Source organism: Sapajus apella, unplaced genomic scaffold, assembly GCF_009761245.1.
Source record: "Sapajus apella isolate SASKATOON/1434 unplaced genomic scaffold, GSC_monkey_1.0 scaffold6, whole genome shotgun sequence".
In the NCBI taxonomy this organism is placed as follows: domain Eukaryota; kingdom Metazoa; phylum Chordata; class Mammalia; order Primates; family Cebidae; genus Sapajus; species Sapajus apella.
The window spans coordinates 13,233,314-13,252,854 of record NW_022436946.1 but is presented as its reverse complement, the minus strand read 5'-3'; the positions used below and the strand labels follow the sequence as shown (position 1 = coordinate 13,252,854).

The window sequence follows — 19,541 nt, the reverse complement described above, 5'->3', positions numbered from 1 at the left end:
TCTTCCCATCTTTAAGTCTTTAGCGTGCTGACCATTCAATCTAGACAGTTATTGTTCAAGGAATGTAGGCTATGGGCTGTCACTCATTTCACTGAGTGAAATCCATTATTCTTAAATAAGAGAGAATAAGGACTTCTTTGGAAGGCCTTGTTTTTGATTCAGAGAAGATAGAGTCCCTGAATCCTTGGCTTCATTCTTAGACATATGACTATGGCAGGGAGGTGAGAGCACCATCAGCTTCTCCCTTCCTTTCTCCTTTACCTGACCTAATATCCTCAGAAATGGAAAACAGTTGCGGATTGAAAGCAGTGGGCGTGATGGTAAGAGCTCTGGGCACCTGGATTAAACCCAGTTCTGGCTCAGTCATGAAGGAGCTGACTTGTATTCTTTTGGCCTCAATTTTCTAATTTGCAAAATTGAGGTGATGAAATTCAATTACTGCTATAGCACTTTAACTGTTAGAGTTATTACTAACTTGAAAGTTTTCTCAAATTGAAGTGTCTATATCTTTTTTTTTTTTTGGTCTTAGAAACAATTTTAATTGAAGACAGGGGATATATATTAACAAAAGCAACAGCACATTTTCCGGTTGTCCTGATAAAGGGGAAAATCCTTTAGTAGTACATTAGTCTGTTCAGGCTACCCTAAAAAAATAGCTCAGACTGGGTGGCTTAAATAACAGATGTTTATTTTCTTACAGTTCTGGAGGCTATAAGTCTATGATCAGCATGCCTAAAAATACCGTTTCTAGTGAGAGCTCTCTTCCTGGCTTATAGACAGCTGCCTTCTTGCTATATATCCTCATGGAAACTTCCATGAGAGAGAAAGAGAGAGAATCCTGGTTTCTCTTCCTCTTCTAATAAGGACACAAGTTCTATTGGACCTTATTTAACCTTTAGTATTTATGACCTTATGACCTTATTTAACCTTAAGTACTCTCATAAAGGCCCTACCTCCAAATTTGAGGGAGGACACAACTCAATCCATTGCAAATAGTAACAGAGAGCACAGTGTTCTCCAATTGTAAGGAACATGGCTGCACTGCAGCCAGACAGGCATAGGCTGAGGTAAACATCCTGTATGACTCAGTGGTATTGAAGTGCAAGTGCACAATTCCGTGCATTATAATCTTAGCTATGCAGCCATAACATGGGGAGGCTCGTTACCTGGCTCTAAGCCACTATTGTTTGTGAGGTGTATAAATGCAACACTGACACTGTGAAACGGCTGCTGAATAAAGCCATATCCCATCAACCTGCTGCCTCTTGAGTGTTCTTCCAGCTGGCTGCCCGTCCCCCTGACCTGCCCCTGACAGCCACCCACTCCCCTTGGACCTCAGCTGGGGCTCAAATCTGAAACAGTCTGTCCTTCTTTCCTTCCTTCCTTCCTTCCTTCCTTCCTTCCTTCCTTCCTTCCCTCCTTCCTTCCTTCCTTCCTTTTTCTTTTTCTTTCTTTTTCTTTCTTTCTTTCTTTCCTTCCTTCTTTCTTTCCTTCTTGCTTTTCTCTTTCTCTCTCTCTTTCTCTCGCTCTCTCTCTCGCTCTCTCCCCCTCCCTCCCCACCCCCTCTCTCTCTCTTTCTTTCTCTTTCTCTCTTTCTTTCTTTTCTCTTTCTCTTTCTCTCTCTCTCTCTTTCTCTCTCTCTCTCTCTCTCTCTTTCTCTTTCTCTTCCTTTCTTTCTCTTTCTCTTTCTCTTTCTTTTTGAGACACAGTCTTGCTCTGCTGCCCAGGCTGGATAAAGTGCAGTGGCACGATCTCAGCTCACTGCAACCTCTGCCTCCTGGGTTCAAGTGATTCTTGTGCCTCAGCTTCCCAAGTAGCTGGATTACAGGTGTGTGCCGACATGCTTGACTAATTTTTGAATTTGTAGTAGGGATGGAGTTTTGCCATGTTTCCCAGGCTGTTATCAAACTCCTGGCCTCAAGTGATCTGCCTGCCTTAGCCTCCCAAAGTGCTAGGATTACAGGCATGTGCCACTGCACCCAGCCTACAATGATTTCTTGATAGTTGTGGCAATAAAGTTTAAGGTCTCAAATAGCCTCCTTATTTTTGGCCTAAACTATTCAAATTCAGTAGCTTAGCTGGCAATAAAACTAGATAATTGCTTCATGCTTTCTTCTTTCATTTCTCCTCATTTTCCTATTCTTTGTGTTTTATAAATAAAACAAGCTTCTTTTCAAAAGGTACATGATCTTAGATTTCATACAATTTAATACTAACCCTTCAGTATTTATTTTTTCAGAGCAAAAGTCTACTACACATAACAATGACAATAATAATAAAAACAACACACCTTTGTCTATTTTAGGTATTAATCCATTTTTCAAATTACCAAAAATCCAGGAAAGACAGAAATCGGAACTTCATTGAGTGCTTACTTTGTGTCTGGCAAAGAATTAGGCTCTTTGCATATTTTGCTCATTAGATCCTCACAGCAGCCCCAAAGACTATTATTATATGCACGTACAGATAAAGAGAAGGAAGTGATGTAACTTGTCCATGGTTATATCATAGTGAGAGAGGGAGCCTGGATTTAAACCCAGATTTGCTTAGTTCCAGAGTCTGTTCTTAGCAATATTATTAACATTTTGGGTAAGACTGAGTCTATATAATTTTCAGTAGATGAAGAACCTTTTTATTATTAAAAAGCATAAGATAGGCCAGGCGCAGTGGCTCATGCCTGTAATCTTAGCACTTTGGGAGGCCAAGGTGAGTGGATCACTTGAGGTCAGGAGTTCAAGACCTTCCTGGCCAACGTGGTGAAACCACGTCCCAACTAAAAATAACAAAATTAGCGGGGCATGGTGGCGGGTACCTGTAATCCCAGCTACTTGAGAGGCTGAGGCAGGAGAATCGCTTGAGCCTGGGAGGCGGAGTTTGCAGTGAGCCGAGATTGTGCCTCTGTACTCCAGCCTGGGTGACAAAGTGAGAGCATGTCTCAGAAAAAGAAAGGAAGAAAGAAAAACGCATAAAATAGAACTGCGTGTGGATATAGAACAGCCTCCAAGATATATCATCGGCATTTTAAATTGACAGCTGCATGTGATATAAAATTTAAAAGTAAAGAAGGAACCCACTGACTAGTCAGTCTACTTCCCTCTTGCCTTCCGGTGTTCAATTCTTCTTTTCAGAGAAACTTGTACCTGTTTCTTTTTTTCTAGAGACAATTTTGAGTTTACAAGCAGGACATATGCAAACATAGACATATTTTAAAAAATAAATGGGGCATATTAGAAGCACTGTTCTGTACTTTGCTTTTTTTTTTTTCCAGTAGATGATATACTGCTCTCTGAGGAGGGGGACTGAAAAGTTGAAGGCTCTAGGAAAGATTTAGTTCACACCATATATACTTTTTTTTTTTTTTTAACCATGGGCATGTATTGCTTTTCCAAAAATTATAAAATATATAAAATATACACACAAAGAAACTTCTGCATATTCTTAATAGTTGAATGAAGATCTTAAAACCAAACACTAAGATTTTTAAGAAAACCATTTCAAGGTCATTTTCCTTCTCTTTTAATTTTGTGTCAACTTTCTAGTTCTTGGGAAGTGTGATTTTCAGGAATGTTTACATTTTGAATTAAGCTGCAAATTGTGTGAATTTAATTAAAATGAACTTGCCACTTAAAAAAAAAGTTATTCTATGTCTATAAAATGCAGAATCAACATTTCAGGTAAAGTTTGGCTAGCTTCTGGTGGTCTTAGTTCTAATAATAATAACTTTCAATTATAGTAAGTTTTCTTTCTTTTTGTTTTTGAGACAGGGTTTTACTGTGGCCCAGGCTGGAGTGCAGTGGCATGATCTCAATTCACTGCAACCTCCTCTTCCCTAGCTAAAGCAATTCTCCAGCCTCAGCCTCCCGACTAGCTGGGTCTACAGTTGTGAGCTGCCATGCCTGGCTAACTTTTATATTTTTAGCAGAGATGGGGTTTTGCCTTGCTGCCCAGGCTGGTCTTGAACTCCTGAGCTCAAAGTGATCCACCCATCTTGGCCTTCCAAAGTGCTGGGCTTACAGGAATGAGCCACCACGCCAGCCCACCCTTTTTTTTTTTTTTTTTTTTTTTTTTTTTGAGACAGAGTTTCACTCTTGTTACCCAGGCTGGAGTGCAATGGCGCGATCTCTGCTCACCGCAACCTCCGCCTCCTAGGTTCAGGCAATTCTCCTGCCTCAGCCTCCTGAGTAGCTGGGATTACAGGCATGCACCACCATGCCCAGCTAATTTTTTGTAGTTTTAGTAGAGACGGGGTTTCACCGTGTTGACCAGGATGGTCTCGATCTCTTTACTTTGTGATCCACCCACCTCGGCGTCCCAAAGTGCTGGGATTACAGGCATGAGCCACCACGCCCGGCATAAATCTTTTTTATAACAAGTCTTGGAGTCATAATATTAAGAGGTAAAAAGAATCAGAATCTATCATACTTATTTTACAGGTGAGATAATAGAGTACTAACTTAGTAAAATGTTTTGTTCCAAAATACAGAAATTTTTGACACTCAGTCCACCACTTTCTCCATTTAAAACAATGCCTTAATAATCATTACCTTATAAATATTTTATTCATTAAATTTGTCACAGAAAGGAGATAACCCTTTTGATAACTGCAAGAAAGGGGAAAAATAAGAAAAGCAATTTGTATTCTTAGAAACTGTAATAAACAAATGTTCTTTTCAAATTTGGAAGTAAGTTTTAGAGATGGGTGAGAATTTTTGGAAGTATTTAAATTTGATGGAGAATATGAAAGCGGACAGAGTTTGCTTGCAGAATAGGAAAGCGAAGTCTTTTCCTGTGTAGGGGGCAGCATCAAAGAACTCCCAAAAGGCAGAGGGTGTAGGTAACAAAAGAATCTTTCAGAAGAAATCTGTAGGCAAATCCATATTCGTGATATGGGGAAGAAGAGATTTAATTTAATTTTTAGCTTGAAAGTTTTATCTCTGAAGATTAGTGGACAACAGTAGCCAATCTAAATATATTTGCATAGTTCTAAAACTTTAAAAATTACTTGACACTAATTGCCGGTAAGGTTTATTGTTTATTTTTTATTTTTTATTTAAAAAAATTTTTTTTCCATAAATTACTGGGGTACAGGTGGTATTTGATTACATTAAGTTCTTTAGTGGTGATTTGTGAGATTTTTGTTGCCCTCATCACCCAAGCACTATGCTGCACTCTGTTTGTCTTTTATCCCTCACCACCCCCACCTTCTGCCCAAGTCCCCAGAGTCCATTGTATCATTCTTATGCCTTTGCATCCTCATAGCTTAGCTCCCACGTATCAGTGGGAAGACATGATGTTCAGTTTTCCATTCCTGAGTTACTTTACTTAGAATAAGTCTCCAATCTCATACAGATCACTGCAAATGCCCCAATTCATTCCTCTTTATAGCTGAACAGTATTCCATTGTATGTATATATGTATATATACGTATGTATACGTATATACCTGTATATGTATACATATATATACGTATACATACGTGTATATAGTATACATACGTGTATATATATATATATGTATATACATATATATATCAGTTTGTTTATCCATTTGTTGATTGATGAGCATTTGGGTTGGTTTCACGATTTTGCAATTGTGAATGATGCTACTATAAACATGCGTTTGCAAGTATTTTTTTTTTTTTTTGGTATAATGTATAATGATAATACCTGTAATCCCAGCATTTTGGAAGGCCAATGCGGGCAGATCACTTGAGGCCAGGAGTTCAAGACTAGCCTGGCCAACATGGTGAAACTCCTTCTTCACTAAAAAGACAAAAAAATTAGCCAGGTGTGGTGTGGCGGCACGCACTTGTAGTCCCAGCTACTCAGGGGACTGAGGCAGGAGAATCACTTGAACCCAAGAGGCGGAGGTTGCAGTGAGCTGAGATCACGCCACTGCACTCCAGCTCTGGGTGACAGAGTGAGACTCTGTCTCCAAAAAAAAAAAAAACACAGTCTATAACTGAAATCCAATTCGCAGCCTTAATCTATTAAGTAAGAATTGAACATAAGTCTGATCTGGAGCCTGTACTCATAGCCATATTGCTATGTGAAAAATGTAGTTCTAGTGTTCTCCTCTGAATTTAGGAGGAGATGTCATGCAATTCTTTGTTCTTCACATAAGGCATCAATGTTGCACGAATGATACCCGTCTTTGAACATCTTAAGCCCAGCTTGCTTTGCCTTGGAGCATATTCTTGCTTTACCTACGTGCTTGCTTCCACTGCCCTAGTAGTCCCTGTTAGTGCTGACCACTTTTCCCTAAGTGATTTTCTTTCCGGTCTGCTTTAGCCAACATATGAGAATCACCCTGAGGAGTTTGTTAAAATGCAGACTTTCAGGCCTAGTCCCTGGGACTTTGACTGAATGTCTGCCACTTGCCATGGAATCTATATTATAAAGCTCAACCAACAAGGTTGTAAGGCAGGGATCTGAAATATAAGGAATGCTGCCTGGGTGATGAGGTACACATATTCTGTCTCAGGTTCACGGAGGGAGGGTAAGAATTCGGGGCTTGTGTGGTTTGGGTGTGAGGGGAGGCAGATGTATTATTCTATGTGCTTCTGCATGTTAGGATCTCAGGTTTATACAAGTGCAGTGGTCCTGAAAGAAAACAGACAAACATACAAAATGTTCCCCATGAATAAAAACATGTCACTTGTTATTAATAATTGATATTTACTTTTTTCATTAACAGTATGGTGGGACAATTTATTAATGTATCGTTTTGCTGTAGTTGTTTTCCTTCCCCATTTTTTTCTTTCTTTTTTGAGACAGTCTCACTCTGTCACCCAGGCTGGAGTGCAGTGGCGCAATCTCAGCTCACTGCTATCTCCACTATCTCCCTGGTTCAATAGATTCTCGTGCCTCAGTCTCCTGAGTAGCTGGGATTATAGGCATGTGCCACCATGCTTGGCTACTGTTTTGTCTTTTCAGCAGAGATGGGGTCAGGCTGGTCTAGAACTCCTGACTTCAAGTGATCTGACTGCCTCAGCCTCCCAAAGTGCTGAGATTACAGGCATGAGTCATTGCGCCCAGTCCCTTCCCGTATTTCAGTTAGGTAACCAGACCCTCTGTGATCCCTGGACTCAAGGTACTTGAAGGACTGGCATAGAAACTGCTTATAATCATTGGCGAAAGCCTAAACTCACTGAACAGAACTGTGACGTGTCTTTGAGGAGGGAGAGGCAAGAGATGACTATGTGGTGTGAGTGAGAGAGCAGAGGTTGAGAGGGGACATTCTTAAGTATGGAGAAGTGACAGTGATGCGGCCCTGCTCCCTCGAAAGATGGTATCATGGGGCCCTCAGGGAAGTGGGAGCCCATCTCTGCAATGAGGCCTGGGCCCTGCCTGTATTCGAGTATTGCATGAAAATGCACATTCGTAGGCCCATTCAGACTTGCATAGGGAGCCATCTGACAATTAGAGACTACTTACCACAATGATCCTGCCTTCCTGGACTTTACACTCTACTTAGTCAGATTGTAGTGTGGTCCTAGGGAGTGCCAGGAAGCCCCAAACATAATGGGGTGAAATTTTCCAACAAACAGCCTGGAAAGATGGAGATTTAAGTTAGTTGAAGAAAATAAAGAAATGCTCTATGTCTTGCGTACTTGAGTCTGTGTTAACAAATTCTTGCCTGCTACCAGAGTAATGGTTGCCATTTTTCCCCTAATGTTTACTATGTGCCAGTCACCATAATAGATGTTATATTTCCTTCAATACTGTTAAGAAGAACTCTGTTGAGTCATGTTATTCATAATGAGTCCATCTGCTAGGCTGTCTGCCTAAGTATGCATCAGAAGGTAGTGTGCAAATTCAAACTGACCTGTATTCTTAAACAGATGAATTAATGAATAGAATGCACCCTGTGAGTCCATGTAGCTCCTCTTCCCCTGCCAAGCCTTACATACTGTTGTTTCTCCCAAAGTTCTTTTTGATTTGATTTTATTTTTTGAGACAGGGTCTCATTTTGTTGCCCAGGCTGGAGTGAAGTGGTGCAAACACTGCTCACTGCAACCTGGGCCGCACTGGCTCAACTGATCTTCCTGCTTCAGCACCCCCCACTACCCCCCAAGCAGCTGTAACTACAGGCGAATGCTATCACACCTGGCTAATTTTTGTATTTTTTGTAGAGATAGGGTTTTGCCATGTCACCCAGGCTGGTTTCGAACTCCTGGTCTCAAGCAATCCACCTGCCTTGGCCTCTCAAAGTGCTGGGATTACAAGTGTGAGCCACCATGTCTGTTGAGAGTTCTATTTTTACCTCTTTTTTCTTTTCATATCACTCTCTTCCTGAGGGCAGTCATTCCCATGGCTTTAAATATTATCTAAATGCAAATGAGTGCCAACTGGTATGTCCAGTAGCCCGTAAGAAATTCACAGGCAACACTTTAAAACTGGAGCTCATTTTCTTCCTAAACCTGCTCCTGCCATAGTCCCTATTTCAGGGAGCAGTCCCTGCATTCATCCAGGCACAAAAGTCTGAAACTTGGAAGTCATTTTGACTCCTCTTTCTTTATGCAGATATTATGAGTTATTGCCTTAACATTTTATCTGACTCTTACTCTCCACTCCAATTACCATAATCTTTGCTCAAGTTCTTATCTTTTGTTTGAACTATTATTAAAGTTTTTTTTTTTTTTTTTGAGAGGGAGTCTTGCTCAATCTCAGCTCACTGCAACCTCCACTTCTTGGGTTCAAGTGATTCTCCCATCTCAGCCTCCCGAATAGCTGGGATTACAGGCATGTGCCACCACACCAGGCGAATTTTTGTATTTTTTGTAGAGATGGAATTTCACCATGTTGGCCACGCTGGTCTGGATCCTCAAGTGATCTGACCACCTGGGCCTCCTAGAGTGTTGGGATTACAGGTGTGAGCCACTGAGCCTGGCCTGCTAAAGTCTTTAGATGGCCTCCCCATCTCCAAACTCTATCTCCAGATTAGTGTTGCAGGACTTTTAAAAATAAAACCTGGGTCATTTAATTTCTCACATTAGAAAACTTCCACCCTTTTTGATTATTTACAGTAGAAATCCAATTCTCTTAGCATGGTATACAAGACTCATCACGATCTAGCCCCAGCACAACACTCTAGTCTCCCCACCCAATATCCTTTCACCATATCCCTTCCATTTTGCCAGGCTGAGTCCTGGCAGCCACCATCCCCTATGGATCATGCTGGTTTAGGTCTCCCAAGTTGCTCATGTTATTCTTGCTCTTACAAAGACCTCCATCTTCTTGTCTACTTAAAGAAAACCTACTCATTTGTGCACCATCACCGTAAAGACTACCTCTTACCTGCAGCCTTTTCTGCAATTCCCCTACCTCTGGCACTGACAGTCACCTTTTAAAAATACCCCATGTATATTTCTCATAGCCTCTACAGTATTTTGATTACACTTAACTAATTACATGGCTTCTCTTTAGTAGACTCTAATCTCTTGAGGCCATGGACCATATCCTATGATTTTGAATCCCAAATGCCTAATACTGTGCTTGATATATGGTTAAGTTGATCATATGACTTGGTTTGTGCCTGTTGACCTGGCTTAATAATTACACCCTCTTTACTCTCAAAAGTATCTTGGCTTGGTAGATGAATTATATATGGCCATTTTCCACATAGAGGATTCATTCATCCTCTAGCAATGAATGAATGAGCACCAGCATCTTACTACCTATTACCATACAATATATATATATGTAGTGATACTTTAAAAAAAATTAGTTGTTTATGATGATGTGCTGCTCTTTTTCTTAGCTTCATTAGAACTGGCCAGCTCCTCTTTCTCACTTGCCAAACATGGGGGGTTAGTTTGGAGTTGGCATCTCATCTTCTCCAGTTATAGTGTGGAGGTAGCCAGTAGCCCACGCTCTTGTTCCTAAATACCGCATTGACTCCACGGACTTAAGTTATCATTGCTTCCAATTTCCTCGGGTAACGCAGCACGCAATTGCCTTTTGGACGCGCTGCATGGATTCAGAGCGGCTACAACTTAGTAATCATCAGGAAAAGTTCCTGATGCCAGTCCTCCAAACGCTCAATGAATTAATAAAAACCAGATAGCCGTACAGACGAGGCTGAGATGCAACGACAAAGGTTGTCGTAATTATTAATAATACTTAACCCTAGATCACTCCCCTGATAGATATGCATGTTTGCAGCAGGCGCAATTCAGTTCGGTTTCACCCAAAACAAAAATGGTCTCCGTCGGAGTCAACGGCTTTTCCCGTGCGGACCAATCAGAATCTCGAATACGGAGCACGGGGCCCGCACTTCCGCCCGGTCTTCCTGGTCTCTCCAACGGCGCCAGTGCGTCTCCGACTCGGACCGGCTTCCGCGGCCGGGGCGGCGAGGGACGGGGGCGGCGGGCGGGATGAACGCGGTGTGCGGCGGCGCGGCGCGGACGCTGCGGGTGCCAGGCCGTCACGGCTACGCCGCCGAGTTCTCCCCGTACCTGCCGGGCCGCCTGGCCTGCGCCGCCGCGCAGCACTACGGCATCGCGGGTGAGGCGGGGCCGCGCCGCCTGGGCGGGGGCGGAGGTGGGCGCCAGCGGGCTCCAACTCCTAGTGCTCGAGGGAAAGCGCCTCCGAGCGTAGACGGTGCCGCGGGTCGGCGCCAGGGGGCAGAAGAGGTACTGACCGGCGCCGCTCCCTCCTTTGTGGAGAGCGGGAGCTGTTCTGGAGCGGCAGTCGATCCTCTTTTCCAGTTGCGTGCAAACGCATGTAGGTGTAGCCTGCTAGCTCATGTTCTTGTTCCCTGAGACTCCGCTGCCTCCGCCACCTGTCACGCGCCCAGGCGCATGTCTCCGTGCGGAGAGCCGGGGGAGCCTGCGTGGCCCTTCCGATCGGTCTGCCCGGCACAGCCGTACCGGGAAGAGAGTCCGAACCAGAACCGCTCCAGGGCTCGTGAGTCGGCCTACATTTCCCAGTAGGCATTCGAGCACCGAGCCGCGACCTGCGGGCTGGTCTTCCTAAGGAGGATGCTCTTAAGCGGATGCCTGGAGTCCTCCAGGTGACACCATGAAATGTATCAAGTTCAGTCCTCACCTGTAGTTGTTCACGAGGGGTGCACACATTTACAAGTAGATGTTAGAGACTCCAGTTAATTGTCTCGGCCTGTGGTTACAGCTGCTCAGGAGGCTGAGGCGGGAGGATCGCTTGAGCCCGGAATGTTGAGGCTACAGTGAGCTGAGATCACATCACTCCACTCCAGCCTGGGTGACAGACTGAGACCCTGTCTTAAGAAAAGAAAAGAAAAAAATAGTTAATCATCTCTGGCCATGAACTAGATGAAAAGGCGCGGGTTCATTCTCGGTTTTGCCTTAATTCATGCCCCAGCTATTATATGCACTGAAGCGAGATGCAACAACTCCTTGCATCTCGTGCTGCCAGTGGTCTACTGTATTTTTTGTTTTGTCCTACAGCAGAAAAAAAGTTACTTCTAAAAGTCAAAGAAATACTTGATTTATTTTCGTCATTAGCTCTTAGTGCGTGCACGTTCGGATTTACATGGCCCACCGGTTAGATTGAAGACTCATGATTCTATAATGGTAGGAATTTTCTTTTTTATCTTTTATCTTTTTCTTTTTAGAGACAGGGTCTCACTCTGTTGCCCAAATTGAGTAGAATGGTGCAGGCGTGGCTCACTGCAGCCTCAACCTCCTGGGCTCAAATGATCCTCCTGTCTCAACCTCCCCTGTAGCTGGGAGCACCGGCAGGTACCACCACACCTGGTTAATTTGTAATTTTTTTGTAGAGAAGGTATTATTGTGTTGCCCAGGCTGGTCCTGAACTCATGGGTGCAAGCGATCCTCCTGCCTTGGCTTCCCAAAGTGCTGGGATTACAGGCTCGAGCCACTGTGACTGGCCTGTAATCCTACTTTAAATCTTATGCAAAAACTCTTTAAAAGGAGTTTGTATTGGCCAGGTGCGGTGGCTCACGCCTGTAGTCCCACCACTTTGGGAGGCTGAGGTGGGCGGATCACGAGGTCAGGAGTTCGAGACCAGCCTGGCCAACATGGTGAAACCCCATCTCTACTAGAAATACAAAAATTAGCCTGGCGCAGTGGCACGTGCCTGTAATCCCAGCTGCTCGGAGAATCGCTTGAGCCCCGGAGGCGGAGGTTGCAGTGAGCCGAGATCATGCCATTGCAGTCTAGCCTGGGCAACAGAGCAAGAGACTCTGTCTTAAATATATGTATGTATGTGTGTGTGTGTGTGTGTGTGTGTGTGTGTGTGTGTGTGTGTGTGTGTGTGTGTGAGATATATATATAAATGGAAGCGATTTCCCCCCTTGGTCTTTATACAATTAAATATTACTTTTAAAATACAATGGCCCTTTTGTAAAATAATCTTTGATAGGTAACATGTTAACACCATTTTCAGGACTTTATTACCACCAGTTGTGCTAAATCCCACCAGGTATCTCCGCATTCATATTTTGTTTTAAAATCCTGTGTTAGATGTATTTTAAATTTATTGGTGAGGCAAGGCGATTTAGCAGGAGGAGCACAGTCCCTGGGGTTTGTAAGCTGGAGGTTTCTTATCTGTCAATAGGGATGATAACACCAACTTGGAAGGTTTGTATCCCTGATGCCTTGTCTGGCTACAGAGTAGGCCCCTAAGTATTTCGCCCCCCTGTCAGATCCATGTCTGGATTCCAACCATAAGTGCAATGGGAAGTTGAATATTTATTAAATGAAGTATAATACAGAAAAATGGAAATAGAGAACACATTTGGTATTCATGTCCCAAAAAGTTTAGGGAGAAATTGATCACCTGACCATTTGGTATTCAAGGTCCCAAAAACTTGAGGGAGAAATTTGTGATATTAAAATCAGGTACCAATTACTTGGTAACTCCTTGACTTTTGATGTTACCCTGGCAGGTTCAAAGGCATGACCTTGATTTTTTTTTCTCTTTAGGCTGCGGAACCCTACTAATATTGGATCCAAATGAATCTGGGCTAAGGCTTTTTAGAAGGTAAAGTGGCTCTAATTATTAAAGGTATATATTGTTGCTATTAAAGTCTTAATAGAATGAGGTTTTGACTCTTTGTTCAGGATTTCAATTTACAATATAAAAGGAACCTTGGTGTTTGCATAGGATGAAGTTTATTTTTAGCTGGTTGTGGTGGTGTACACCTGTAGTCCCAGCTATTTCCAAGTCTAAGGCAGAAAGATCACTCAAGGCCAGGAGTTCAAGACCAGCCTGGTGGGCAACATAGCAGGACACTATCTCTAAAACAAATTTTTTTTTTTTTTGATACAGAGTTTGGCTCTGTCACCCAGGTTGGAGTACAGTGACATGATCTTGGCTCACTGCAGTCTCTGCCTCCTGGGTTCAAGTGATTCTCCTGCCTCAGCCTCCTAAGTAACTTGGATTACATACAGGTGCCTGCCACCATGCCTGGCTAATTTTTGTAGTTTTTAGTAGATACAGGGTTTTTCCATTTTGGCCAGGCTGGTCTCGAACTCCTGACCTCAGGTGATCTGCCTGCCTTGGCCTCCCAAAGTGCTGGTATTACGTGCATGAGCCACCTGGCCTGGCCTAATTTTTTTTTTTTTTTAATTAGCTGTGCCCCAATGGTGTACCTCTGTAGTCCCAGCTACTTGGGAGGCTGAGGTGGGAGGATTGCTTGAGTCCAGTTCAAGGCTACAATGAGCTCTCATTGGGCCACTACACTCCAGCCTGGGTGACAGAGCAAGACTCCTTCTCTTAAATAAAAAACAAAACAAAACAAATCTGAAGCCTATCTCTTAGTGTCCACTCATAAATTATAAAACTTAAAACATAAAAAATGTGGAGTAGTATACTTTGTAGCATTACATTTTTGGACTATGGCATTCCACTGGACTCTTTTTTTTTTTTTTTTAACCTTTCTGAATCTGTTGCCGTATTTGTCAAGTACCTGCTCTACTTAACTCCCATAGTTGTGAAGATTACATGAGATATATGTATTAAAATATGTGATAAATATTAAGGAAAAAAGCCAAAATTGTAAGTGTGTGTGTGTGTGTGTGTGTGTAGCTGCCTATATAAGTGTTGTTTGTTTGTTTTTTCCTGGTGTAGCTTTGACTGGAGTGATGGTTTGTTTGATGTGACCTGGAGTGAGAACAACGAACATGTCCTCGTCACCTGCAGTGGCGACGGTTCGCTACAGCTCTGGGACACAGCCAAAGCTGCGGGGCCGCTGCAGGTCTATAAGGAACACACTCAGGAGGTAGGTGGGGAATCTTTCTGGGCTGATTATTTTTCTTTCTTCGACTTTGGTTGAAATCCATCTGGGGATGCACACATGGAGCAATGTCTCCCGGGGACAAGTTTAAACTTTAGTATTTCTTAGACACACTAGATGTCACTTATTATTTGATTATTCATACATGAAGTACCTCTTGGCGTAAGGAGCTGAGAAAGAAAAGAAAAGGTCAGTCTTCTCATTAGGAAGAAAAAAACGCCTCCAGCAGTGTACTCTGGCATCATTTCCTCCTGAGAGGCCCATCACTTTCTTTGTGCTCTAAGAATGTGCTTGCCACGGGGTGCTTTAAATAGAGGTAGGTGGACTTTTCACAGAGACATCACAAGATTGCCTTTGGGGCTTCAGTGAGATTCTTGAGGAGTTTCAGAATGTATTGGAGCAAGAGCATAAAATACTGAGTATGAGGCAGAACTTTGATCATTTATATTTAAATCTGGTTCGTGTGTCTAGATGTTGTGTGTGTGTATGTATAGCATAGAAAATAGTTTGGGTTTCAGCTGTACTAACATACATATATATTTTCAGCGAAGATAATAATGAAGACATCCTCTTTTTTGTGTTTTTACCTTAAATGTTTTAAGATTTTCCTTAAGGTAGCAGTACGTCCTTCAAATGAAAACTTGCTAATTTACTTTCAAATTTTTGTCCACCACAGTGCCTGGCCCAAGAAGGCCCTCAATAAATGCTTTTTAGATACAAGAGTATCAGTCTTTTGTGGTAAAAGATTAGTTATGTGAGGGATCCAGATGTTTTATAGCTGTAGCTATTGACAATCAAGATTTCTAAAATTGTTATTGAAATATTGAAACATTTTAGTTTCTATTTTTATTTTTATTTTATTTATTTTTATTTTTGAGATGGAGTCTCACTCTGTCGCCCAGGCTGGAGTGCAGCGACGCAATCTCAGCTCACTGCAGCTTTTGCCTCCTGGGTTCAAGCAATTCTTCTACCTTAGCCTCCCGAGTTGCTGGGACTACAGGCAAGCACCACCACACCTGGCTTTTTTTTTTTTTTTAATTTTTTTGAGATGGAGTCTTGCTCTGTTACCCAGGCTGTATTTTTAGTAGAGATGGGGTTTCACTATATTGACCAGGCTGGTCTCAAACTTCTGACCTCACGATCCACCTGCCTTGGCCTCCCAAAGTGCTGGGATTATAGGTGTGAGCCACCGTGCCCAGCCAGTTTGTATTTTTATTGTGATAGCTATTTGAATAAATGTAGTTGTAAATCACCATGTTTTTGGGGAATTACTGAATATTAAGACAATTTTGATAAAGGAGAAATTTTAGTTTCAGGGCGATCGATGCACTAATCTCTACAGAGTAGTATGTCCAAAATTCAGATACTTTTGTGGAACCTGGGTGAATTGTTTTGTTTTGTTTTTAGTCAGGGTCTCCCTCTGTTGCTCAGGCTGGAGTGCAGTGGTGTGATCTTGGTTCCCTTCAACCTCCACTTCCCAGGCTCAAGCCGTTCTCATGTCTTAGCCACCTGAGTAGCTGGAATTACAGACATGTGCCACCATACCCTGCTAATTTTTGTATTTTCAGTAGAGATGGGGTTTCACCATGTTGGCCAGGCTGGTCTTGAACTCCTGGGCTCAAGTGATCCTACCTGTGTTTTTGTGTTTTGTGTTTTTTTTTTTTTTTTTTTTTTTTGGAGAGATGAAGTTTCACTATGTCGCCCAGGCTAGTTTTTGTGATTTTTGACATCTTTTTATACCATTTATATTATAATTAATTTAATATTTTTCTTTTTCTTTTTTCTTTTTTTTAAAAATATTTTCTTCTCAGAAGTTTTTTTTTCCTTTTTCTTAAGTCTTTGGTGCCTTTTATGATTTATGTGTATAAATTCAAGGGTGGTAACTAACATCATAAAATAATATAGCTAATTAAGTTAAATTCAGTATATTGACTTAATGTTTCTCTTTCAATCAACTAAAGTTGTTGCTTCATTTATCCTAAAACAGTAATCTTTGTGAAACAAGGGGGTTGATGGTTACTTTAGTATGTACATTTATTTGTTTTTAATGTACATTAAAATCAATAAGTAATGAATAAAATAAATGTATGTACCAGTTAAAATAATCTCTTGTGCAACTACTCTCTGGGAAATACTGTTCTAGGATGTCCTAGATGGATGGTCACTCAGTCTTTACTTCATCTCAGTGAAAGTGAATTTCACTTTCTCTTGATATAACTTATTTGAATTTTAAATTGTTCTCATGATTAAGAAACTGCTTCTTGTAAGCCCAGATCTACCTTCTCTAGCAACCAACTGTTGCTCTTAGTGCCTTTCTTTGAAATGGTAAGACTAAGTCCAGCCCCTCTTGTCCAGGAAGCCTCTTGAAAATAGCCATCGTGCCTCTTCCAGACTGCACTTGCCATTTCATGTCCTGTCCTCAGATGACATGATCTCTACATCTTTCATCCTCCTGGTAACCTCCTTTGATAATCCTGTCTTTCAGTGTCCCTTTCAATGTAGTATACCTAATTTATTCCAGAAATGTGATAAAGGGCTAAGCTTTATAAGATTTTACCACCATAATCTTGAGCGCCTAATTCTAATAATATTACCTAAAGGAGCTATCCATTGTTACTCAGCCACGTCTTAGTGTTAGGTTACTTTGAGTCTACTAGTAACACACTTCCCTCTTTTGTTATCTGAACTGCTGTTAAACCAGTTTTACATCATTTTATAATTTTGCAACTGATTCTTTTGATCTGAAGACACACTTTGGGGTTTTTTAATTTTTGAAATTTGTTTTGCATACTACTCCTGTAGTTAACCTTCCTTGTTTTCTTTTCAGATGCAATTTTTGGTAAGCATTTGTATCAGGGTGCCTTGAATGTTAGTGTAATAGAAAACAGTGAAGTGGCTTCAACAGTCAGAGTTTACTGTTTCACATATTTTTCTTGGTTATGTGAAAAATAAATGAAAATAACCTTTTTAGGTGTTTGTTACAGCAGCAACCCTAATTCTTGGCACCAATTTCTGTCTCAGTCTGTTCAGGCTGCTGTAACAAAGTATTATAGACCGGGTGCCTTATGAAGAACAGAAATTTATTTCTCACTTTTCTGGAGGTTGGAAGTCCAAGGTCAGGGTGCCCACATTGTTGGGTACTGATGAGGGCCCTCTTTCAGGTCAAAGACTACTACTGTCTTTTCATTGTACCTGCAGGTGGTGGAAAGAGGATGAGAGAGGTTTTGGAAATCCCTTTTATAAGGGCACTAATCTCATTCATGAGGGCTCTACATTCATGACCAAATTACCCTCCAGAGGCCCCACCTCCTAATCATTACGTTGGGGAGCTAATATTTCAATATGTGAGTTTTGTGGGGACACATTCAGTCCACAGTATATGCCAGATACTCAAAAATACTTAAAAGGATTTAAGCTCAAACAAGAGTTTTAAGGAGCTAGTAAGTATTTGTTGAATCAATTAATAAATGAAGCTGGGTGTGGTGGCTCACACCGGTAATCCTAACACTTTAGAAGGTTGAGGCGGGCAGATCGCTTAGGCTAGGGTTTGAGACCAGCATGGTCAACATGGCGAAACCTGTCTCTACTGAAAATACAAAAAATAGCTGGGTGTGGTGGTGCACACCTGTAGTCCCATCTATTCGGTGGCTGAGGCACGAGAATCGCCTGAGCCTGGGAGGTAGAGGTTGCAGTGACTTGAGATTGTGCCACGGCACTCCAGCCTGGACAACAGAGTGAGACCCTGTCTTTAAAAAAATGTATTAAAAAGTTAATAAATGAATGAGCATAGCCAATTTCTTTTTTCTTTCTTTCTTTTTTTTTTTTTTCCACCAGTATGTTCAGGGAAGCTATGTTGTAAATTAGAGAGGCAATTAATGGGTCATTTTCTTCTATGGAAGATAGTATATAATAAAGATGTATACTATGGTTTTAGTCAATCTTGGATTTGAATCCCGGCTTCGTTAAGTTACCTGTTGTGAGACCTTGGGTATATCACATATTTTTCCTAAAGTTTAGTGTTTTTATTTGCAAACTAAGTTTATTAGTAGTCTGTATCACAGGGTTGCCGTGAGTGCTTTCATTAGAACCAGCACTGAATAAATATGAGCTAGTAGTATTATTTGCTCTTATTTTAATAGGGTTTGAAAAATGTAAAACAAGTTAGACCTTTTCCAGATACCCACTTTACCACTTGATGACTATATGCCCAACAGTCAATTTTCAAGTTGTTAGATGAAGTAAAAAAGAGAAATCCAAGATTTAGATATATTTTAGGCTTTGAGGAATGCAGGTCTTGGTGAAACACAGAGAAAGAAAAGCATGGACATTATCTGTGTGAAAGGCTGCTAAACTTAGCATCAAAGTAGGAATCAAATTCATCTCTGTATTGTTTAATTGATGTCTGCAGAAGTCATTGTGTCTTTTGAGTCCCGTAAAATGCCTTTGGCCATGCCTATTCTAATGCTGCTGAATATATAATACAAAATTTTTAAAAATTCAGTGAGAAGTAGAAAAATAAGAGTGAATTGACAATTTTATTTTACTACTTTCTCAGAGCACTGTGCTACTGAGAGTTGAAGTGACTTTAAAAATGACATAAATCAATGTAGTATATTAATTTTTAATTTTCACACTGAGTTTGCTTATTACAATTTAAAATATAGTTAACATTTCTTCTCATTGTCAGATAGCAAGGTTTATCAATTTGCTGAATTTTTGTAGCATGTTTGATCCATTAAGGTTTTTGAGCATTGCTTATAAAAACTTATTTTTTATGTAAGTATGCAACTATTTATTATTCTGTTATGGAGGAAATGTATTTGCTTATTCATTTTAAGAGTTAAAATCTTGTTTACTTTTTAAAAATGAATCAATTATTTACTTTTTGATAATGATAGAAGCTGAGAAGTCACTGTTTTCACATTGTTATAAAGAAATACCTGAGAGTGGGTGATTTATAAAGAGGAGGTTTGATTGATTCACACTTCTGCATGACTGGGGAGGCCTCAGGAAACTTGAAATTATGGCAGAAGGTGGAGAGGAAGCAGATACCTTCTTTACAAGGTATCTGTAAAGCAAGAGGGAGGGAAAGAGAGAAAGCAGGAGAAACTGCTACTTTTAAAAACCATCAGATCTTTTGAGAACTCCCGCACTATCACGAGAACAGCATGGGGGAAACTGCCCCCATGATTTGATCATGTCCTACCAGGTCTCTCCCTTGACACATGCGGATTACAATTCAAGATGAGACTTGGGTAGGGATACAGAGCCAAACCATATCATTCCACTCCTGGTCACTC

General features: G+C 41.3%; 1 protein-coding gene across 4 annotated transcripts in view; it reads left to right on the top strand.

Annotated features, from left to right (window-relative positions):
* The first annotated feature begins 9,939 nt into the window (after positions 1–9,939).
* PEX7 (peroxisomal biogenesis factor 7) overlaps positions 9,940–19,541 on the top strand; it is an 86,251-nt gene continuing 76,649 nt past the window's right edge. For all 4 annotated transcript variants that reach the window (XR_004267763.1, XR_004267762.1, XM_032274667.1 and 1 more), the window contains exons 1-3: positions 9,940–10,508; positions 12,929–12,986; positions 14,076–14,226. Coding sequence is in view for 2 of the 4 variants with exons in the window: in XM_032274667.1 (XP_032130558.1) it covers positions 10,157–10,508; positions 12,929–12,986; positions 14,076–14,226 (561 nt within the window). In the remaining 2 variants the exon portion in view is untranslated. The remainder of the gene's footprint in view (positions 10,509–12,928; positions 12,987–14,075; positions 14,227–19,541) is intronic.